The following is a 24182-nucleotide window of genomic DNA, read 5'->3' on the forward strand; positions in this document are numbered from 1 at the left end:
TTCATTTCATTTCATTTCATTTCATTTCATTTCATTTCATTTCATTTCATTTCATTTCATTTCATATATAGAGAGAATCCCAAGCAGGCCCACGCTCAGTGTGGAGCCCCTCGGGGCTTGATCCCATGACCCTGGGATCATGACCTGAGCTGATATCAAGAGTTGGATGCTCAACCGAATGAGCCACCTAGGCGCTCCTGAAAAGTTATTTCTAAGAGCAGTGAATGAAGAATCCTCGACACAATATCTGAAGTCATGCCTATAAAACTCTTTGGCAGACCATGGCACGGACCACTTTGCCTGTGAATACATCCCACCACCTACTTATGCTTGACTGGGGAAGCGGTAAGAATCTCAAAGAAAATTAACAATAGAGTGACCTCTGGATTTCTTTAATTTCTTCACTGAAAGAAGTTACCATCACTCCATTCTCTCCTCATCAAGGCACTAAGAGTTTGTGAGTTCTAATAATCAGAAAAATTGGGATGATCATAATTCCCAACCTATAATTCGAGAAGCACTTAAGAAAGGTCATAAAATCAAATAAGGCTCAACTTAAAAAAAACACACACACACACACAAAACCTTTGTTGCCGGATCCTAAAAATAGTTCCCAATGGTGTCCTTCACCTTCACAATTATTTTAGTCTTTCATTCTAAATCCAAATGGCACAGAGCAGCAGAATTTATACATTAAGTTCATAAGAGAGCAGACAGCTCATTAATTCTTAACATTGGTGGGATTTGACTGTTCACTGTCATGTGCTCCATTCTGAAATATATCTGGCCTGTTTTCCTGAGATGATTAAGATGTCTTATTGATAACCTCAGGGCTATTAACAACACAGTGCCCTTCTTGTGCCAGTCAAGGTTAAAGCCGCCCTCCGCCCCCACCCATGGGAGGGTGTGGGCAACATCTACACTAATCATCTCAAATTCATTCATTCACAAGTTCATTTATTCAGGTATGTGAGACTTTCCCTAGGTGCCCGGCAAGAGAAGATCTTGTCCTCCAGGAGGGAGACAAAATAAGTATTTAACCTAATGAATATGTTACAAAGGAAAATAAAGCCAAGTAAGAGAATGGAGTGTGTGTGTTGGGGGGAAGGTGATATTTTAGATCTGGTAGTTCAAGAAGGGCCTCTTTGGGGATGTGGCATTCAAGTGCGGGGATGAGTCATGGAAATCTCTGGGGAAGAGCAGCAAGAATAAGGACCTCAAGATGGGAAAGGCTCCACCAGAAAGCCAGCAAAGACTTGAGGGTAGCTGAATGCAATTGGAGGGCACAGGGTGATCTGAGGAGGCTGGGGCCAGCTCAGGGAGGATAGGCCATGGGAAGATTCAGCATTTGATTCTCTGTAAAGCAATTGTCTAGAGGTGGCCCTGAGGCAGAGGGAAGCTAGTGACCCTTGGTCTGCTCTACCATGTCTTTTCAATGTGCTGATTCGCTACAGACTCTCCCAGGCCCTGCACCCAACAGTGACCACCTTGGGTCCCAGCAGGCTGGAAGCATTTAGGGATTTGGGGGAGAGTTTCTGGGGTCTTGGTCACTATGACTGTCACGTTTACTGACTTGGGGGTTTTACAATTCAGATGAGCTGCTCTGGCATCCTAGGTCTATCGGAAACAGATGAGATTTTTAAGGAATGCAGACTTTATTTCTGCTACACCACCACCTTGAATAACCATCAACTATTATGTGGGGATAATTCCTTCTGAGTCCCCCTGGTAGACCATGTGATCCATATGTATTTTCTCCAGCCCTTGACAAGGTCACATTGTGTCTTAGTTCAATACCAAAGTACCATACACAAAGTGGCTTACAGACAGACATTTATTTACTTCTCAAATGTCTATTTATTGATTTTGAGATTGAGCAGAGGAAGAGGAGAGAGAGGGTGAGGGAGAATCCAAAGCAGGCTCTGCACCTTCAATGCAGAGCCTGACATGGGCTCGACCTCAAGAACCATGAGATCATGCGTGACCTAAGCCAAAATCAGAAGTCGGATGCTTAACCGATTAAGCCATCCAGGTGCCCCACAGACATTTATTTTTTTTAAGTGAGAGAGGGAGAGAGTGCGAGTGTGGGAGCTGTCAGCACAGAGCCCAATGTGGGGTTCGATCTCACGAATTGTGAGATCATGACCTCAGCCATAATCAAGAATCTGGTGCTGAACTGACTGAGTCACCCAGGTGCCCCAGAAGCAGACATTACTTTCTTTCTTTTTTTTTTTTTTCTTATTTTTTTTAACATTTATTTATTATTGAGAGAGAGAGAGAGAGAGAGAGAGAGAGAGAGAGACAGAGACAGAGCATGAACATGGGAGGGGCAGAGAGAGGGGGAGATACAGAATTTGAAGCAGGTTCCAGGCTCTGAGCCATCAGCACAGAGCCCGACGCAGGGCTTGAACTCACAAACTGCAAGATCATGACCTGAGCCAAAGTCGGACGTTTTACCGACTGAGCCACCCTGGCGCCCCAGACATTTATTTCTTATAGTTCTGGAGGCTGGAAGTCTGGAACCAGAGTGCCAGCAAGGTCAGGTTCTGGTGAGACCCTCTTCTTGGTTGCAGACTGCCAAGTTCTCATTGTATCCTCAAGTGGCAGAGAGCAGAGAGAAACAAGCTCTCTTATGGCTCTTATAAGGACACTAATCCCATTAATAAGGCTCCACCCGCGACTTCCTCTACTCCTAATTACCTCCCAAAGCCCATCTCTTTATACCATTACATTGGGGGGCAGGGTTTCAACATATGAATTTGTGGGGATGCAAACATTCAGTCCACGATACATGGTTATCAAGTGGTGACGGGATCTAAATTCAGATCCAGTTGGCTGGAAAACCTGTTTTTGTTTTTTGTTTTTTGTTTTCTTAACGATCTATCTCACTGGTTAATCTTTCCTGAGTACTTCCCTTCATCACAACATTTATGGAACATGTACTGTTTGGAGCTGTACCAGGTGGGCCCTGGGGATGGAGATACAAATACAAGACAGTCCCTGCCCTCAAGTGTCTTAGAATGGAGTGGGCTGTCTGGAATCCATACCTCATCTTCCAGAATGGAGTGAGATCATGTAACACACAGATGCCCCACGGCCAACACACAAACCATTTTAGACTTCCTGAAATGGTCATTTGTCTCCTTCTTCTCATTAAAGAACCTTGCCAGCTGCCAGGCAGGTTGTGCCATTCATGAATAGCATCCATTGAGCCATTTGTCCTTGGCTGACATTGGTACTCCCTGTTCATACTTGGATTTCACTTTAGTTTGGATCGTAAACTGTCACTTGAAAAAATCTTCAGCAAGATAGCCCTGCCTATCATGCAGGGCTAGAAATACAAGTTGTCGATGTCGAAGCCCGCCTGTCACGCTGCGGCAGCTCAACTGAGTGATTTTTTCACCGTTGCTTCCCCAGCAACTAGCAAGATGCGTGGAGCAGAGTGGGCATGTGCAGAGGAAGAACCTAAAACAGGGGGCTGGAGGAAGCAGCATGTGGCTGAGATGCTGTGTAACCTCCCTGTGGCCAAAACAGTTTGGAATCGTCTTTCTTCTGTGTCTGGGAGAAGCTTAAATTCAAGTCTTACTGTGATGCTGAAAAAAATAAATGCTATGTGGTTGTCTAAATATAGATTACCGTTAGTTTTTTAAAAAAAGACTTGTGAACTTCTTTTTCTCCTGAAAATTTTTTTTATCACATTTACAGATATTATTTGGTATTTGCTTTTATGACTTGGCAGTTTCTTTTACCCAGTGGCATCCCAGAAGGAAGGGAATCGTGCAATAAGTTAAAGCCCTTTAAATATTCCAAAGCTTTAAATCAGACATTTTGATATTTGGGGTTCTCTTTGAGTGACTCTCCCAACATTCTAATCCATTAACTGATAATGGGTATTTTTCAAATATATAAAATCGCACGGATATAAAACTCGTGGGCAAATTCTCTCCCTGGTTGGAAAGGAAGTAGCCAGCATGATTCCAGTCCATGCAGCTGTAAATGCCCTGAGACGAGCTGGTCTGAGGGGCTGCTGTTGGGGCGTCTCCCTGCGCAGTGAGCTCTAAAGGCATTAACATGGGAACAGAACAGCTCGTTGGAAAGCGTTGGAGGCCACGCTTTCCTTGGCAGGTCACGGCAGGGCACGTACCCTCTGTGGGATTTAGCTTCATCTGTAAAATGGGGAGGATGGCCGCTCACAGCTAGACTCGGGGCGGAAAGCACCTCTGGCCTCACTCCGTTGGCGCTTGGTACTAAGCACGCGTCCTAGTTCATTCAGGCTGCCGTTAACGGAACACACAGGCCGAGTGGCTTATAAACAGTGCACGTTTATTGCTCACCGTTCTGGAGGCTGGGAGTCCAAGATCAAGGTGCTGGCAGATACGGTGTCTGGTGAGGGTCTACTTTCTCATAGGTGGTCATCTTCTCGCCATTACCTACATGGCAGAACAGAGGAGCTAGCTCTCTGGGGAGTCTTGTACCAGGCAGTAACCCCGAGCGCAGGGGCTGTCCCTCATGACATAATCACCCCCCGAAAGCCCTACTTCCAGGTACCGTCAACACTGAGCATTAGGCTTCAACGTATGAATTTGATGGGGGCGGAGGTGGGGGAGACACGCATTCAGACCATGGCGCTGTCCCCACCTGACTCCCTTCTGGGACGCCTGACCCAATCAGAATGCCTTCAGGGATCTGGAAGGCTTGTGAGCACACCATTTCTATTTAACTCAGATCATAAAAACTGCTGTCTCCAGAAAGGTGCTCCTTCTCTGGTTTTATTGCACTGATGGCTTACTTTTAATCCTTTTATCCAAACTTTGTACTTTTCTTCTAATCTTTTCCTGCCTCTGCTTCTACAGAAACCTCATTGCAAATCTCCTACCACAGGGCCAGGGACACAGTCCATGCTCACTTGGACCTTGGGCCAGAGAAATTGCTGAATTCCTTGACTTCATTTCATAAAGAGCCACATTTAAATCAAGAGTTATTTTCAGCAAAACACGCTGTAAAAAAATATAAAGCTCTTAAATTCTCCAAACACTGGGGACTAATCTAAAAGAGCCCAAATAAGGGGCACCTGGGTGGCTCAGTTGCTTGAGCGTCTGACTCTTGATTTCAGCTCAGGTTATGTTCTCGCGGTTTGTAGGATCGAGCCCTGCATCTGTGCTGACAGCATGGAGCTTGCTTGGGATTCTCTCTCTCTCTGCCCCTCCTCTGCTCATGCACTCTCTCTCAAAAATAAACAAACAAAAAAAATAAAAGAGCCCAAACAAAATGTTGCTATATTAAATCCAGGCTGCTTTTCTTAAGAAGTGTTGAGATACATAGGGAAGGCCTTACAGTCTATGGTCCCACAGAGCCAAATAGTATTCCTTGTATCATGCTCTGTGTGTTCAAAGTCTCACCTTGGAGATGAACAGCAAGTATGTTCTGCCTTACGTGTCAATGTCCTGACAAGGCAAGGAGCTATAAGCAAATTCGGGCTGTCGGGAGTCCTACTTTGCAATCACACAATGTTTAAGAGGGAAGGGACCAGAATGCTCCTACAACCCCCTCGTTTATTCATGAAAGACCCAGCAAATCATGATGTATCCTACCAGAATTTCATGCCAGTTGGTGCTATTAATAGATAACTTTTGAGTGACCACTTAAGATTAGACTATTATCCTACTTAATATCATTTTGTGAGGCAACTAAATTTAAGATGTTCAGTTCATCCATTTTCCTAAGAAACTTGAGTTCCCTTACCAAGAGCTTTTTTTTTTTTTTAATGCTTATTTATTTTTGAGAGAGAGAGAGAGAGACCCCCGTCCATGTGGGGCTTGAACTCACAAACCATGAAATCATGACCTGAGCCACCTAGATGCCCCACCAAGAGCTATTAATAACTGAGCTTCAACCAAGGATAACTTAGTGCAAATAATTTGTATTGAACAGATTTAAAATTGGATACAGAATTGATCAGCATGCTTCCTTGTTTACTTACCTATGTGATCTTTTCATCCTTGATAATAAGTGACTTTTACTGCAAGGGTCCGTGCTAAACACTTAATATTTCATCTCTGCAATAAAAAAATTTTTAATGTTTATTTATTTATTTTTGAGGCAGAGAGAATGAGTGGGGAAAGGGCAGAGAGAGGGAGACAGAGAATCCCAAGCAGGCTCCACACTGTCAGTGCACAGCCAGATTCAGGGCTCAAATTCACAAGTCATGAGATCACGACATGAGCCAAAATCAAATGTCAGATGCTTAACTGACTGAGCCACCCAGGCACCCCTCATCTCTGCATATAAGTTCAGCTATCTATGCTAGGTATCTATATCTCTCTTTACAGTTGGGGAAACTGAGGTTCAGAAGAGCAAGGTAATGCTTGCAATCGCACAGTAAATGGCAAAGCCTTTATTCTAACATGTACGCTGTGTCACTTCCAAAGATACATAGACCCCTTCTAGAACAGGTAAGAGTGCCTTTTGTACCCTAAGACATATATCCCATTGCACTCAGTTCTAAAATAAGGGTGGGTGGAATTTAGGGTCTAGGTTGGGGCCACTACAATTCTCTCTTCTGAAGCCCTTAGGAAAGCTTAATATTTGAATTCTGACTGCTCTCTTGTTAAGGGCATGGCATGACTTTGGGCCTTGTTCTTACTCAGTAAAATGAGCTCTGGATGAATCCATCAGCAGGCAGGAGGGGCTTTGACAACCCCTGGTCACACAGTTTTACAAAGAAATGACAACCGATAAGGGAGTACAGGAGGGTGTGAGATTGTTGGAACCTAGTACTGATGGTTTGCTACAAACAGGTACCTGTTTCACTGGACATTGCTGAAAAGGGCTAGATCGGTTAAAGCATGATCAAATTCATCAGTCAAGGGAAACCCACATCTATGCTTATCATTTGAACACAGAATGCCAGTAGTAATACGTGTTGACATAGTTGCTTACAAATTTGTTTACAAGCCATCATGGAATCCCACCCGTGATCCTTCCTCCAGGTGCCCCAAGTTTTTTAGACTTCAAGTGCTAGGTCTTTGGCTGGAAAGAACTGTCACCAGGGTTGAGGCCCCCTTTGCATCTGCTCAACGGACAGGCTCCCATCAGTTAATAACTAACAGGAGAGTCCCAAGTCTTATCATAACCACCGCCAGGCCCTGCCTCAGCACTGCTAGTAACAGGGAGCAGGAAGAGGGCGTCTGGGCAGGAGGCATAGCTAGGGATAATCTTTTCGAGGCATAATTACTACCTCCCCTGGGAACTTTGAGCACGTGTCATCAGTGGGAACACCCAAATTCCAACCTCTTCCCACTTCACCTTATTTAAAAAATAAGCAGTTTCTCTCACACAATCAATAGTTGGGTGCCATGTGTCACCTCACTGGCTCAGCCTTTTGCTCATTCGCTCCTGCAGTCTCTCTCAGGCAACCTCAGCCACCACCTACCTAAATCCAGATGGTCTGCAAAGGCTCAGATTAAGCCCCCACCTTCACAGAGCTCTTCTCAACCACCTTGTTAGAAAAGTTCTCTCTCCCTGGGCTTTTACAGTGGTCGGTTTACATCCATCTCGTGGCACTCACCACAAACCACCCTGTGAAATCATCTGTGTGCATGTTTGGTCCCGACCCAACAAAGGCTTCTTTAGGAACTGAAGTATTATGTCACAGATCCCCGTTTGCTCAGGACACCTCCCTCAGCCCTCTGTACCAAGCACTCTCCCAGTGAGTCCGGATGATCTGGGAAAGGGGACATTCAGTGACAACCGTGTGATTGGTTCTCTGCCACCACTATATCGTCAGGTACTGGGTTCCAGTTGGCTTACTCCTACAACTTCCACCGCAGAGCCTGAGCCATCTGCACAACCTTAGACCACAAGCTGAGTCCAGACATTATATGAAAACAATGGCAAAAATCAGTCCTGGGAACCTTCTCCCTTTGGGTGAGTGCCATGAATTTGCTGGCACTCAACATATTTATGGCACATATTCCTCGGAAAAGGAAGCTCAAAAAAATGTTAAAAATGACAAAATGAGCTTTTTTTTTCTTTTTATTTTGAGAGAAGGCATGAGTAGGGGGCAGGCAGAGAGAGAGAGAGAGAGAGAGAGAGAGAGAGAGAGAATCCCAAGCAGGCTCCGCGCCCGGTGCAAAGCCTGACACGGGGCTCAATCTCACAACTGTGATATCATGAGCTGAGCCGAAATCAAGAGTTGGACGCTTAACCGATGGAGCCACCCAGGCACCCCAATAGGTAATAGTTTTAAGAGATGAGTGAACAGAACAGGATCTTGAAGGTAACAGCTAAAAACTTAGTTTACTCTGTGCTTGATGTGGTTCCAAGGGCTCTGTGTTCTATTTGCCTAAAGGCCATACAGGCAGAACAACAACCAGGCAATTAGGCCTCCACATTGTGCTTCTCACATGAGGCTGCACTGCCCCTCCACATACATGGGAAGGCTGCTAAGAAGAAGGGAGATGTGAATCCTCCCTCCCCACCCCATCCTCTCCCGCCCTCCCAATTCCCTATATAATAGAGAGAAAAGGATGGGAACAGGTGCGGCCCCACTCTGCTCTCTTACCCACTTACGTCTCTGAGGGGAGGAGGGCGACTCTGGCTGCCGAGATTGGGAGATACACTGAACATACTTTCTCAGCACGGCAACGTCACTAGGACAGAATCTGACGGTGCAAGGGGAGCTTGGAGTTAAGGTGGGTCAATTACTGGTCAATGCAAAATATTTTAATGACCTCATCACCAGACCAACAAATACCACAAACCACTGGTGTGCTAGAGCCAGCCCTGCTAAGTTTACGTCAGTAGGGTTATCGGCCAGGGTAATAAGTAAGCCCTATTGTAATCTTAGCTTCACCCAGCCAGTCTTTCCAGTGAGATGAACTATTTTGATCTTCGTTCATCTGATTTCTAGGTCTTGTGTTTTTTTCAAAGTGTTCTGGATTTAGAGGGGAAGGGCATGGATCGGACTAATCACCACCACCAAACCCCCATAGCCCTCTGTATTTTTCAGACGATATCCCAAATACTGAATGCAGTCTCACATGACGTTTTTAAGGTGATATTGACAAGCTGGAAGGCATTCAAAAGCTAAGATTCCAGGGGCGCCTGGGTGGCTCAGTTGGTTAAGCATCCGACTTCAGCTCAGGTCACTATCTCACGGTCCGTAAGTTTGAGCCCCGCGTCGGGCTCTGGGCTGATGGCTCAGAGCCTGGAGCCTGCTTTGGATTCTGTGTCTCCCTCTCTCTCTGCCCCTCCCCCACTCATGCTCCCTCAGAAATAAATAAATCTTAAAAAAAAAAAATTAAAAAAGAAAAAAAAGCTAAGATTCCAGCCTACACTGGGGACCATGTGGTACGAAGGAGATGGAAGGAACATGTCAGTGCTCTGTGTACATGGTTGGATCTGTAGGTCAGACTTGGGGACACGAAATGGTCTTTGGCAAAGAAAGCAATAGGGCTTTGGGACTAAGGTGGGTTCTCATTACTCTAGAGAAGGGGTCAGCAAATTACGGCTGCGCAGGTCTTGTGTTTTGCAAGTAAAGCTTTATTGGAACACAGCCACGTCCATCCATACACGTATTGTCTATGGCTGCTTTTGCTCTACACAACGGCATAGAAAGTCACGGCAGAGACTGTATGGACTGCGAAACCTAAAATTTGTATTCTCTGGCTCTTTACAGAAAAAATGTGCAGACCTCTGGTCTAGACCTAGGAAAGTAACTAATCGCCTGAAGGTGTGGGGAGGGAGAGAGGATGGGAGGAAGGGGGAAGAGGAGAATTTTGGTAGGGGAAGAGGTGAAAGTGGGGAGAAGGGTGGAATGGAGGATGGGAGGAAAGGGGGAAGGGGGGCATGGAGGGGAGGGGGGGAGGGGGAAAGGGTGGGCTTAGAAAGCTGGGACCTTTGGTTGGGATATCAGAAAAAGGCCGAGACGAAACCATTAGGGGGACTGACCACCATGCCTCACTACATGGGGATCTGTCCTCATGTGAGCTGAGCAACAGGATAACCTTTCCCACTAAATTATTTACATCTACCTGGGTGAGTTCCTACAAGGTGAAGAAAGTGGATTTTCCTCCAACGTGTCCGAATTGGTAGCATACAAACAACGTAAAACGCGAGCACAGGTAATCAAAAATGTTTTAATGATTAATGTTCAGACATTATTTAACAGTGTGAATATACCCAGGTGAGCTAAAGCACACTTTGACAGCACACTATTGAATGTTATAGTTTCTGTATTGAAATATGTAAAGACATTCGCAAACTAGTACCTAGGAAGACACACATTTACAAATATACACATTCTAGATTTGATAAGGTAAATGTAAACAGATGCTGTGACTCCTTCCAAACAGAAAACCCACAAGACTAAGAAGAGAACCAATCGGCTCCCTATAATATGAATGTGCAAAATTAAAGCATGATAAACTGATATTTACATAAATATCAAACCAACAATTAGTTTATACATTGTCGATGACCTTCTCAGATGCGTCACGAGTGGTTCAATGACTGTTTTTTCCCCGAATGCAGAAGATATTCAGAGACTAAATTTCAACACTTTAAAATGACACACACAATAGTCCTTATTTGTTTGACCACTGCCTCAAGTGTGATAGACATGATTTTATGATAAGCAGTCTTATTTTTAAATAAGCAGTTCTACACAAATCTTTAGATTCTAAGCAGAAAAAAAAAATGACATACCATTAGATTTACATTAAACAAATTATCTCTATCCAATTTCCCAGTTCTCTTAGGCTATAGCTATCTGTTTAATTTTACCTTAAAACTTTTTAAGGTCCCTTTTCCCCCCATTTATTCATTTTAATAAGCTAGGCACATTTTAAAAGAAGTTTGTGTCAAAACAGACAGCAGCACAGGAATCAACCCAAATTTGGACCCTGGCCAACTAGTTCCCCATTGTTCATCTATGGGATTCCGTCAAATGGTAAATATTCAGTATCTCTTTTGAAAAGTGTACATCCTCCCTCTGACGAGTGGAAAGCAAAATGGGCGTTGTTTCCTGTATAAAAACACTTAGCACTTCAGATATTTTAAATGTCCCACTCGCCCTACATACTTCCTAAAATCTTGAAGACAAAGAATATATACTTAGGTTTCATCAAAACTGCTTTAGAGCACCCCCCTCCCTTTTTACATTATTAATAGTGGCACTCAAAATAAAAAAATAAGATCTGTTAAAAAGTTAAACTGACTGTTCCACTAGAATTGAGCCTGCCTGATTTAAAGCCAATATTATAAAACTGAAGGTGCCATTTCTGATTTCACATATACAAGTCACTTGACATTATGTGTCACACGCTAGTTCAATAAATCATGGTCTTTGATTTTTCTAAACAGAGCTATTAAAAATGAATAAAAACTTGAGACATATCCTAATTTAAATTAATAAGCTTTGGGCCCTGCTTTTTAAATTTTAAGGCATGTGTGTTTTTCTACTGTAACAACATTGTACAAATTTACAGTCACATGCATGATCTACAGTAAAAAAAAAAAAAAAGTTTGGATTACAGTGTTTTTAAATTGTGAATCACAATTCAGCACCTATCATGTTATAACTAATAAGGCAACAGCAGTGTCGTATACTACAATAATACGCCCTCCACAGTCTAGCGCAGGGTCGGTGAGAGCCCAGAAATGTTAAAAATCTTATGCCTACATGTATAATCTGTATAGGTATTCTAGGGGTTTTGAACTGATGAAAGAGGTCCTACATGAGTCACACTATTGTAGGCCGGACTAGTTACAGCAGCTGTTAACGAGCATCGGGCACAACTCATACTGTGCTTACAATCAGACGATGGGTTTTGGAGGTCTTCAACTCTTCCGCTTCAATCCTTGCGCTGCTTCCTTGGCTTCACATGGTTTTCCAGGGAAGAAAAGCTGTTGGTGTGTCCGTTCACAGCAGCCACGGACCCATTCTGGTGGTCTTTCAGGTGCTCTTTCCTCCGCGAGGCCCCCTTCTTGTTGTAAGTCTGAAATGAAGAAGGGCAGACAGGCCGTGTGAATGGGTGCTCTGCTGGTGGATGGGGGCGCCCTGCTTCCCTAACTCCAACCTAGTTTCCTGCTAGCATCCAATACCGCGAGGTCTGCAGTCAGGCGACCCTGGGTACATTTTTTGCCACCGGTTTTAATCACTTTTTCTTTTTTGAGGCGTAGCATGAGCTGAGTTCAGGGAGGTATAGGCTGCGATATAAGTGCTATTCTAAAAATTAAGTAGAAAATTCCATTTGCGCTTTATTTGGCTTTGCCCTGTCTGTATCCGGATGGCAGGTTATCGAGGTTACAAGGCCACACCAGCTTCTCCCTCTCTGTAGTAGTAGCTCTCCCGTCACTCACATCTCTTATCTTCAAGGTCTGCTCACGAGCTCACTCAAACACACCATGTGCAGGGGTGTGTGAAGAAAGGTGCCTGTGGGCACAGGGAAGGGGCTGAGCCCCCAGGTGGCTGGTCGACGGACTGGGCTTTACTGCCTCCACATCCATGGCCTCTGCCCTTGCTCCTGACCTCTGGTGCCTGCCCAGAACCAGGCACTGCACGGGAGCAGGAACACACGTCATCCAGGGGTGGCGGGGAGCCACCAAGTGATCCATGGGAGACAATCTACCCTAAATGGACCCTTCTGTGAGTAAAACTTACCTCACATCATGCACTTCGGAATGAACTGAGCCCCCAAACCCAAGCAGTGGACGTGTGAGAAAACTGGGACAAAGAGGCAGATTTCTATCTACAGCTGAGAGCTGTGAGGGAAATTTCTTTGGACATTTAATTTCGTCACAAAGTTCTGAGCAGTAGGGCTGTGAGACTGACTGAAATCACCCATCACGTGTCTGCAGGGGGCCCTGAGCAATCCAACACGGAGCTTGTTCAACAGCTCTGCTTTCCCACGTGAATCCCGAGCCCTCTTTCCAAAGATGGAGCCCTCTGGAGGTTTGGGACAGATTTCAGCATCTCCTACGTTGGCAGAAGTCCCCCTCCTGTAGGCAGGGGCTGCCCTGTCACTGTGACAGCAAGGGTCCCACGTGTTGTGATGGCCCCCTGAAATGAACAGATGAGGGGCTTTTTAGCAAAGGCCACAGAAGAGTGAGATTTACCTGAATGTAGAAGTTTGTGAAGAAAGCAATTAGAGAGATCATGTATCCAATCTGGAAGTACAGCCACCCAAGAGGGAACGAACATGGCCAGATGACCCCGCAGCTGGTCTGGATGATTGTCAGCACAAACTGAAGCTGGTGGGAGAGAGGGGATACAGCTGATCAGCCATGGCCCATGGACACAGTGACACCCCAGACTGGCTCTCCATCCAGCACTCCTCAGTCTGTGAATAAACACTTACAGGCCTTTCTGGTGCAGAAGTCAGTCACTTCATAAACACTATGCATACATTTATACATAAATTTATCCTACACTATATATTTGCCTTTGTCTTAAAAAAAATGTTTATTTATTTATTTGGGGGGGAGGGGCAGACAGAGAGGAAGAGAGAGAATCCCAAGCAGGCTTCAGGCTGTCAGTGCAGAGCCCGATGTAGGGCTCGAACCCATGAACTGTGAGACCATTACCTGAGCCAATACCAAGAGTCAGAAGCTTAACTCACTGAGCCACCCAGGGACCCTGTGCCTTTGTCTTATATATATTCTTCTCCCCTTCCAGGCTACTTCAATCACCTTTTCTCTAATTCAGAAAATAGGGATGCCTGGGTGGCTTAGCCAGTTAAGCGTTGGACTCTTGATTTCAGCTCAGGTCATGGTCTCAAGGTTCATGGGTTCAAGCCTCATGTCGGACTCTGCACAGACAGCATGGAGCCTGCTTGGGATTCTCTTCTTCAATCTCTGCCCCTCCCCTGCTTGCACTCACATGCACATGTATAAGCATGCTCTCTCTCTAAAGTAAAATTTAAAAAAATGCAGAGAATAGTTAAAAATACTATATTGTACATACGCAAGCTGTTAAAAGAGAGTAGATCTTAGAAGTGCTCACAGCAAGAAAAAAATTGGAGCTATGTATAGTGACTCTAGAGGTTAACTGAACTTAATTGTCCTAATCATCTCACAATACATACATATATCCAATCATTATACCATATACTTCATACAATGCTACAAGCTTATTATATCTCAATGAAGCTGGGTAAAGAAATGAAAACTTAATCCCCCCTCCACATACAAACTTTAGGGACCCTGTATAGAGAGATGCAAGGTATTTAAAAACAATGTTTACTTATTATTTTTGAGAGAGAGCAAGTGGGGGAGGGGCAGAAAGAGAGAGAGAGAGAGAGAGAGAGAGAGAGAGAGAGAGAGAGAATCCCAAGCAGGCTCCACACTGTCAGCGCAGAGCCCAAAGCAGAGCTCGAACCCACGAACTACGAGATCATGACCTGAACAGAAATCCAGAGCTGGATGCTTAATTGACTGAGTCACCCAGGTGCCTCATAGAGATGAAAGATATTTTTTTGTTTGCTTTACCTTTTTAGGGGAGAAAGGAAGGGTGTGGGGGGTGTATGTTTAAAGATAACAGTGGTATCTCCGTGGGATATGCAATCCCACTGGACACTCTTCTGATTCCTTATCCATGTACCATTTGGGTTTGAAGAAGGCTGGTCTGAACTTCTATCGGGATTTAATGCTAAGTTCATAGATAATTTCTGATGAATAAATCTTGAAAAGCATGTGGAATTGCTTGGAGAAACAGGGAAAAGGAGTGAAAATGAGGTGTGGCTCCTGAAGGGTGTTGTCTTCTAGAGGAATAACAACAGGGGGCAGGTTTCTGTCCACCACATATCCCAGTTCCCAGGGTTTTTATGTAGAACTGTTTTTTGTTTTCTTTCCCTTCTTCTCTTTTTTAAGGTTAAGTATTCCCAGCTAAGAAATAACTAGGAGTGGTGCTTAAATCTAAGCAAACTGAGTGCAATATTCTACTTCAAAGGGCAGAGCTTAAATGGGGAACCAATTTTCCCAGTCTGTTCTTTTAAATGCTGCTTCTGCGTAGCCAGGGCTGGGTGGTATAAATCAATTTCGGCATCACTTCTCAAGTGTAACAAGAAAGTTAAAGAACAATTATCCCTTCTCACAGGTGACTGAAAAAATTAACAAGGACTGCAGAGCAGCTGGCAAAGAGGTGATAATGAAATGTCAAACACATAAGTAGTTCAGACCATCTTCTCAGATTTTTTTTTGCCAGATTATTTTTAAATATTGGAAAATCATAATTGACTTGGAAAGATTGGAATCAGCTTGGTTTCTTTAGAAAAATGTGTTGATAGGGCAGGGCTAGGGCTAAGGGTTTAATGTCTAAACCCTCAATCAGCTAGCATTGGCCTATTGCCTCAGCGTCCTCATCCACAAAATGGGGATAACAACATGAAATGAGACTATTGGAATAGTCCACGTAAAACTGCTTCCTTACATAGACTCAACAAATGTCAGTGTTTAAGATTAGTAGTAATATTAATAATTAGTTCACGAAAGAATTCACAAGGGGAGAGAAGTATGCATCTGTAATATGCTGACAGCTCAGGGAAGCTTAACAAAGGATGGTGAGACAAAACCGCCAATGCAACAGTTGCCCCGGTGTGGTGAATCTCAGGAAGGAGGCTGTCATCTGAAGCACAGCAGGTGCCATTCTCACCAACGGGTGCTTTGCTACACGGGGGCTGAGAGGTCACCTGGCACCTGCCTTAACAGACATCCTCACTGCCTAACAGCTACAAGTAGCTGGGACTCCTGCTACCTCGCCCCCCAGCTCCTTCTAAAACTCCTGGAAACGGAAACACACACACACACACACACACACACACACACACACACACACTTTGTGCACAAACTAAGGACAAAGGGCCTAACTTGAAGTCAGGAAATTAGATTCTAGTCCTCATTCTACAACCCAATTAGCTGTGCGCCCACAGGCACAATTTCCTCACCAATTAAAATTAAGAAAATTTTCCTCTCTGCAAGTAGTTTAACTGGATCAAATAAGAAAGGGCGCGAGAGGCACATGTTAGATGCTATTACTTTATTTTTATTTTAAAAAATTTTTAATCTTTATTTACTTTTGAGAGAGAGAGAGAGAGAGAGACAGAGTGTGTGTGTGTGTGTGTGTGTGTGTGTGTGTCTGTGCGCGTGCAAGCAGGGGAGGAACAGAGAGAGAGACGGAGACACAAATCGGAAGCAGGCTCCAGGCTCTGAGCTGTCAGCACAGAGGCAGAGGCAGGGCTCCAACTCACAAACCGCGAGTTCATGAACTGAGCTGAAATCAGATGCTTAACCGACTGAGCCACCCAGGCGCCCCTATTTTTAATTTTTTTTTTTTTTAACGTTTCTTTATTTTTGACAGAGCATGAGCAGGGGAGGAGCAGAGAGAGAGGGAGACACAGAAACCGAAGCAGGCTCCAGGCTCTGAGCTGTCAGCACAGAGCCTGATGTGGGGCTGGAACCCACAAACTGCAAGATCATGACCTGAGCCAAAGTTGGACGCTTAACCGAATGAGCCACCCAGGCGCCCCCTAGAGGCTATTAAATAACAATACAGCCAGGAAGAGGCGGGAGGAGCCACCGAGTCCTGGGAGGAGAGTCCTGGGAGGGAGAGTTACGTACCAGCTGGCCCTGAGTGATGTACTTCTTCCACCAGAGGTATGGGCGCATGGAAGGGACAGATGACAGACCGTAGTACGAGTACATGAGGACGTGGATGAAGCTGTTAAGTGTGGCACCAAAATAAGCTGAAAGAACAGAGGGGATTTGGGAAGGAGAATGCATCAGTGTTTTACACATAACAAGTTAAAAAAAAAATCCAAAATTCTTTTCAAATCCCAAAAAAAGATGCTTTCGAATAGGGGCTGGCAGATACTGCAGCAATAAGCACTTCACGGACCTGTACTCAGAATTCAGCTGGCACTTGGGCAGGCAGCTGCTGGGATGCTTTAAGGCCAGGGTCAGCTGGAGCTGCCAGGGAGGCACTGAATACAAGAGTCAGGAGGCCGCCACCCCATTCTGGCACCAAATGGTTTTGTCGCCAGACTCCTATCACCTAGCTGCTTTTCTTTACATGCCCAAGTGCCTCAGACTGCTGTGCTGAAGGCCTGGGGAAGGGAGCCGACGAGCAGTATGTTCACAGCTGGTTGTCTAATACATGTGCTTAGGTTTGAAGAGGCCTTGGAAGGCCTGCACACACATATATGTGTGTTTATATATATATATTTTTTCAGTAATACAATCCAGAGTCCAGTTCCTTAGAAACAAAAGACTCCTCTTTTATCGCATGATTTTTAAATTCCAGTAGAATCACCAATTCTTTTTTTAGACTGTCCTCCTCCCCCACAGCAGGCAACCCAACAGAGCTCTCCAGCTTTCCCACGAGCCACGGTCCACAAGGCTGGGATCAGGGAGTGCATTTCTACTCCTGGCTAGCACAGTAACTGGCTGTGTGACCTTGGGCCAGTCACGTGCAGTTCCTGTGGTTGTTCCTCATGGGCCCAGCGGGGCTTGTTAAAATCCACTATCCTGCCAGTTCTTTGAAAATGTAACCCACTCTTCAAATGCAATGAGACACTGTTTCTATTAGAAAGTTAAGTCATTAATCCCGAGCCATAAGATGTGATGGTGGGGGAAAGAAAAAAAAAAAAACATGAGAGAGGGCCCTGGAACCTGAGCTCTACCAAACCTTCTACTATCTCCATTTCTCCCAAACCCAAAGGGAGCTGAGTTTGGCAAGTTCCCTTTCTAGTCTTAAAATTCTATGACTGCGTGAACCTTGCTGGGCCGAATTAATCAAGGTCAGTGCTATCCTAGGAAAAAACACATGAATAGACCCAAAGGTTCTCAAATTCCTCAGTGCTGGATGGCAGAAATTTTGATCAGAACATTTGTTAGAACTCCCAAGCTAAATCTAATGGTGACAATTTAATCTCTGAAAATTATGAGACTTCAGACCATAAGCTTTCTAAAAACAACACCCATCCTTCTTTGAGCATTTACTTCAAATGCTGGTGCTTGCCCCTGAAGATGCCCTGGGAGGGTCATTGTATTAGCGTATATGCAAGACTTCTTAGGTGCCCCTCAGCTAAATCTGCGTTTCACCAGTAGTCTTACTCCCTGGTACTCCCTCAAGGGTGTGCTTCTGTCTTTTTGGCCTGCCTGTATCAGTCAAACACCTTCCACACTGTAGAGAAACAAGGACTAGAAATTACCTGGAACAGCTGCCCTCTATGACAGAGGACACTGTCCCTATTTATTAATATGCCCCAGGCTGGAAATCTGGTCTTTCCCTCACTTTGCCAAGTTAGCAGAGGATGGTTTATTAGCTAGAAAAAGGTTCTATCAGCTCAATGAGTGCACAGCCACACTATCATGAAAGCAACTCAGACACAAAGTTCAAATGCTTGACCTAGAAATCTACAGAGGCAGCACCTTCTCTAAAAGCCTTGGTTTTAATTCAGCCCCTCTGCTCACACCTGTTCCCAGACCCCGCCTCAATTTAAGTCTTACAGTGGCCACAGGGGACCCAGTTCATCACAAACCACCAGATGTTCAGCATGGAGGCATGGTGGTAGACGTGCAGGACCGTGATCTGGTGGTTATTCTTCCGCAAGATGAAGAAGAAGGTGTCCATGAATTCGATGAGCTTGGAAAAATAGTACCACCAGAGGACACGGATAATCTAAGAGAAAGAGGTCATCAATGTTTCTCTGGAATACCACCCCTGACATGTTTTACTAACATCTCAGAATCCCAGGTTCACTCAAAGCCCCACTGGCTCAAGTTCTTCAGCAGCTAGGAGCTCTGGTCATTTGGAGAGCATCACTAACTAAAGAATACTGGGGGTGGGGGCAGGGGGCAAGGAGCTTGGAAATGACAACAGGGAAAAATTTTAAAAGAACCACTGACATCCTCCAAGATGAACAAAAAAAACGACACGTTGAGATGATGTCCCGAGCTGAAGAGTCGGACATTTAACCAACTGAGCCACCAAGCGCCCCATCGAATAGTTTTAAGGAGAGGAAGGACTGCCATGCTGAACATATAGCAGCAGCCTTTTATGTAAAACACTCAGCGTGGAAGTCACAATGTATAAATAGACCACTCTCCCAGGGCACTCTGAGGAATGATTATAGCATTTAAGGCATTATTCATAAGATCCTGTTTATATAAATGCTGAGAAATGCATGCGTTTCCAACCCCCCCTCCCGCCCCCCCGGAAACTAAAATTAATAGGACTCAATTTTACTAAATGAAACTGTAGTTTTTATCTTAAACCTCTCATGTTGTTCTAATTTTCATACCATGTGTATGTTAAAAAAAATTCTTTTAAAAATGTCAGTAGGAATTACCTTGGGCAGTGAAGTTCATGGAACTTTTTGTTTTTTGTACGATTTGTTAAAAAGAAAAACTATTAAAAAAAAAGAGAGACCATACCTTCATATCTGCTTCTCCTGCGCTGCGTGTGCCCTGACAGAAGAAGTTGTACCTGCCTTCCCATACTCCTGTCACTAACTAAAATAAAACAAAACAAAACAAAACAGAAAAAGCCAATCACCAACAATATCAGAACATATAAAGCCCTATTCAATTAAACTTCAATTAGTTTCTGAATTTGCGACAACTGACCTTGGGCTGGCTGAGGCAAGTCTGCTCTTTGCTCCTGAGCAAAAATCAGGATGACAGGGAGTGTGGACAAAGGGAAGTTTAGATGACCTAAGTCTCAATTTCACAAGGGGTGAACTGGGAGTCACTCCAGGGTGCTGCCTTACCAAGCTGGCTCTCTCCACAATTTTCAATTCCCCAGGCTGTCACAAGGCCTCGACCAGCTTGGTGGCAGGCTCTCTGGGTCCTGCCCACCAGGCAGCCTCAGCCCTTCCCTAAACCAGGGGCTTCTCAAACTTGACCTTGGGGCATCAGAATCCCTGAAAGGGTGTGTTAAAACAGGATCACTGGGGAATGTTTTTGATCCAGTAGGCCTGGGGTGGGGTCCAAGAATTCCTAGGTTCCCAGGTAATATGGATGGTGCTGGTCTAGAGACCACACTCCCAGAACCGGTGCTGTAAAACCTAGGATCATTCAGTAAGCCTCGCCTTCATTATTTCCTGTTGCTGTATCATCCCCTGGGTCCACGAAGCAGACCTCCACAGTGTCACAGAAAGGACCCCAGAATTGAGCTGCAAGCTCCAGGTATCACCAGTTCAATATGACGGCCTCAGTTTCCTCATCTGTACACAGTGAGGACACCTGGTCTAGATGAGACTTAAGGATCCACTGTAATGTCCAGAGAAGAGATTTAATTTGAACACCTGTGCATGTCCACAGTATTTTTTTTTTTTAAGTTTGTTTATTTTTGAGAGAGAGAAAGACAGAGTGTGAGCAGGGGAGGAGCAGAGAGAGGGAGACACAGAATCCCAAGCAGGCTCCAGGTTCTGAGCTGTCATCACAGATCCCAATGTGGAACTTGAACTCATGAACTGTGAGATCATGACCTGAGCCGAAGTTGGATGCTCAACCAACTGAGCCACCCAGGTGCCCCCACACTATGTTCTAAACAAACACCTACGGGGTGCTACTCCTTGTCCAGGTAAACTGTAGCTCACTGCTTCCTCCCAAAGCCTATGGTGACCTTGAGTTTTCCTGGTGACTTTCTCTCTGGTGGCCAACTGGCACCAGATGGGTACAGATGTGGTGGCCTGCCTCGTGCCTGATCTCATCTGGTATCCAGCATAAAAAACTGGCCTTGGGTCTCAAAGTGTGTTCTCCAGTCCAGCTGCATTCACATCCCATGGGAACTTACAAGACATGGAAATTCTTGAGCCTACCCTGGACCTTCAAAATCAAAACTCTGGGGGCAGATCATCAAGATAGGGCTTCAGAGTCATGATCACAGACCTTTGGAGAATCTAATACTGTGGTTTATCAAGTGTGGTCCCTAACCTAGAAGCATCGGTATCTGCCAGAAATTTGTTAGAAAAACAAAACCACAAGCCCCACCCTAGACCTACTGAATCAGAAATTTCTGGGTGCAAAGCCCAGCGGTGTGGTAACAGGCTGTTTTACAGGTGACTTTGATGTAGCTAAAGTTTGAGAACCACTGGCTCAAAGCTATGGTTCCCATTCTAGTTGCATAACAGGATCACCTGGGGAGTTTCTAAAAACTAATGCCTGGCCTCGCCCCAGATCATTAAACCAGAATCTTGAGGGGCCTTTTACAAAGCTCTCAAGCTATTTCAACATGCAACTAGGAGTGGAAACCACGGGTTTCATGGTGGGTGAGCCACGAAGGATGACAAGGGCCTGAAGACAAACGGTTAAATTTCCACCCAGTCTGACCTCAGAAATGTCGGTAGTGGGTGTGGCCACTGCACTCTCACTGGACACCCAGCTTAGAAACTGCTTTTTTTCCTATTAACTTCCTTTCTGTGGTTTGCTTTCTGGCTTTGTCATCGTCTATACATAAAAAAGCATCAGGCATTAACATGGTCTTCGTGGCCAAAGACCAGCACAGGGGTTTGGGGCACACACGAGGGAGGCATCATTATGTGATGAAGAGTCTGCATTAGGAAGTGAAAGGTTGGAGCGCTGGGCTAGCTAGGCTGCTATCCTATCCACCAAGGCCCAGGACCTGAGACGAGCCCGCCGAGTTCCTCAGGCCCTGGGTACTTTAAAGTAAAAAGATGAGGTTGGACTAAATTATCTCTAAAGGTTCTGTTCTAACTTTCTACAATTTCTATGTTAAGACTTAAAAAAAATAAACCACATACAAACTACACTGCACTATCTTTTAAATAAATTTTTTAATGTTTATTTATTTTTGAGAGAGAGAGACCAAGTGTGACTGGGGAAGGGGCAGAGAGAGAGGGGGACATAGAATCTGAAGCAGGCTCCAGGCTCTGAGCTGTTAGCACAGAGCCCAATGCGGGGCTCGAACTCACAGAATGAGAGATCATGACCTAAGCCGAAGTCGGATGCCTACCGAATGAGCCACCTAGGTGCCCCTACACTGCACTATCTTTGAAAAACCAACATCCACAAGGTAATTTATAAGGTCTATTGTCCTCTTAAGTCACAGCCAGTGAAGCACACCACATGCAGACCTTATTTCAAGTTCCAAGAATCAAGACACAAAGCCTGAACCCCAAGAGGGGTTGGGAGTCAGTGGTGTTGGCATGTGTGCCCTCAGAAGAGCTGCCGCCTTTCCTTTTACCCCCTGAGGGAACCAATGAATTCTCTTCTGTGGCTGGATGATACAGAAAGGGAACTAATGGTTCTCGATGAGATTTTCACAGGACTCCTGAAAATGATAAAAAGTAAGGACAATACAGCAAAGTTCTTCATGAAGATAAATTTATGCCATTTAAAAGATACATTAACAATGATAGCCTTACTGAAATTTATTAACAGTGACTGTCCTCATGTATCTAGGACATATTTTTGAAATTTTAGCATCTTATTAATTTAAAATTCTAGGACCTACCATCACTGTTTTCCAGCTACTGTTTTGGTTTATAGTGTCTTGAGATACCCTGGGTTGCTTTTGCCAACTTGAGAACAGAATGGTGTGTGTGTGTGTGTGTGTGTGTGTGTGTGTGTGTGTGTGTGTGCGCGCGCGCGCACAAAATTAAAGATGGTTGCATCCATGAATGCCTGCCTTGGTGGTAGAGGGGAAAAGCAAGGGAGCTCTCTCTCTGAGGAAGAAGAGGACTAATCCTTCCCTGTAATCCTGCAGCCACTTTGACTGAGGAAGGGTCTGTTAACTCCAGCAGAAGGGACTGACACATGCCTTTCTTTCAAAATGTCTTTCAGAAGGCAGCCAGGTTGGACTGCCTTGCTCCTTAAGCTAATTACCTTAAAATTCCATTTGTCCCTTTTCCTTTAAATGGGGGGAAATATCCTTATCTAAAATACCCACCATCTCTAGAAGCTCAAGAACTTCAGGTCTTGGGTAGATGAACTTCCCCAGCACTGAAACGTGAAGCAGGTACACCAACCAGAAGCTCTCATCCGTCCAGTGCCATTTCAAACTGCCCCAGGCCCGCCATCCTGATCTCCTAGTAGAGACTCCCTGCCAACCAGGCATCTCTCCCTTGCTCACCACTGCCACTCAGCACTTCCACTGGGGCCCCAGGGTCTCCCAAACCACTGAATTCTGGGTTTAAAACCCTTCAGACTCTCAGTGCCTTCAGAACCCAATCCTAAACCCTAGGCAAAGCATTCACGTTCTTCCACACACTCCCCCAAGCTGACTTCCCCTGCTCCCTGACCTAAAGTCAGACGGGCCCCCTTTCCTTCTCCAAGCATGCCACTCCTCACCCACCTCGATATGGCCAAGGGCACAGAGCACAGGTTTGGGCACTAGCCAGGAGGAGGTTAAATCCTAGCATCCCACATTTAGCTAGGTGACCTTAGACCAAGTATGTCCATCTCTATACACCTGTTTCTTCATTCCCCAAACAGGACAAAAATAGCAGTCCCACCTCTTCAGGATGCCCTGAGAAATAAATGAGATGCATGGAGTGTACACATGCTTATCCTATCCAAGCTGGCACATGGGACAAACACAATGAAGTTAGCAGTGACCATGAACTTATTCTTTTCAACCTGAGTGCTGTCTGCACCCAGGTACCCCCATCTCTAGCTCTAAAAATCCTATCTACCTTCAAAGTTTGGTTAAAATTCTCTTCGTGATCGCTTGCTTGAGCACTCCAGCTGAAGTCTATCCTTCTTCCTCTAAGCTCACCCTTGTGAGCTTGTGGTATGTGCTCATATGCTCCTCCTTTCAACGCTTTGTTAAAGGGTCTGTTTTGCGCCCTTTGGTAAGCTCACAGAGGTGGGGACTGTGGCTCCTGCATCCACAGAACCCAGCACAGGGACTTGTACACCAGAGGTGCTGAATAAATATTTGCTAAACTAATGATAAAGAGGTCAAGCCATGGCTTTTTGCCCCTCAAATTGAGGCCTAATGTGTTATTCATAGCCAAAAAACCCCCACGAAAACAAAAAAACCCCAAACCCCAAAAGGTGTCATTTGTAAATGGAGAAATTGAAACAAAGTATTTTAGTGAAACTTGAATTTGACAATATTCGTCTGAATTCTTCTGTTCACAAGATGGAAAAACCAGTCCCCATCAAATGTCATAGTGGGGGGATATGGAAAGTTGAATTCTCAAGTATCCCCTCTG

General features: G+C 44.9%; 1 protein-coding gene and 1 long non-coding RNA gene across 6 annotated transcripts in view; both read right to left on the reverse strand.

Annotated features, from left to right (window-relative positions):
- LOC125938579 (uncharacterized) overlaps positions 1-7165 on the reverse strand; it is a 7753-nt gene extending 588 nt beyond the window's left edge. The window contains exons 1-3 of one of the 2 annotated variants that reach the window (XR_007462742.1): positions 5981-7165; positions 4335-4430; positions 1-3593 (exon numbers count right to left, since the gene is read on the reverse strand). The exon at positions 1-3593 is cut by the window's left edge and continues 588 nt beyond it. This is a non-coding gene — a long non-coding RNA (uncharacterized LOC125938579). Of the gene's footprint in view, positions 4431-5980 lie in introns of both variants that reach the window. The other variant, XR_007462741.1, reaches the window with a different exon arrangement.
- Positions 7166-10114: 2949 nt separating this feature from the next.
- ELOVL5 (ELOVL fatty acid elongase 5) overlaps positions 10115-24182 on the reverse strand; it is a 76156-nt gene continuing 62088 nt past the window's right edge. For 3 of the 4 annotated variants that reach the window (XM_049653822.1, XM_049653819.1, XM_049653821.1), the window contains 5 exons: positions 19435-19512; positions 18508-18679; positions 16618-16742; positions 13120-13254; positions 10115-11999 (listed from right to left, as the gene is read on the reverse strand). In XM_049653822.1, the coding sequence (XP_049509779.1) occupies positions 11856-11999; positions 13120-13254; positions 16618-16742; positions 18508-18679; positions 19435-19512 (654 nt within the window). In that variant the 3' untranslated portion in view covers positions 10115-11855. The remainder of the gene's footprint in view (positions 12000-13119; positions 13255-16617; positions 16743-18507; positions 18680-19434; positions 19513-24182) is intronic. The other variant, XM_049653820.1, reaches the window with a different exon arrangement.

The sequence above is a fragment of the Panthera uncia genome (genome assembly GCF_023721935.1).
Source record: "Panthera uncia isolate 11264 chromosome B2 unlocalized genomic scaffold, Puncia_PCG_1.0 HiC_scaffold_24, whole genome shotgun sequence".
Classification (NCBI taxonomy): Eukaryota; Metazoa; Chordata; class Mammalia; order Carnivora; family Felidae; genus Panthera; species Panthera uncia.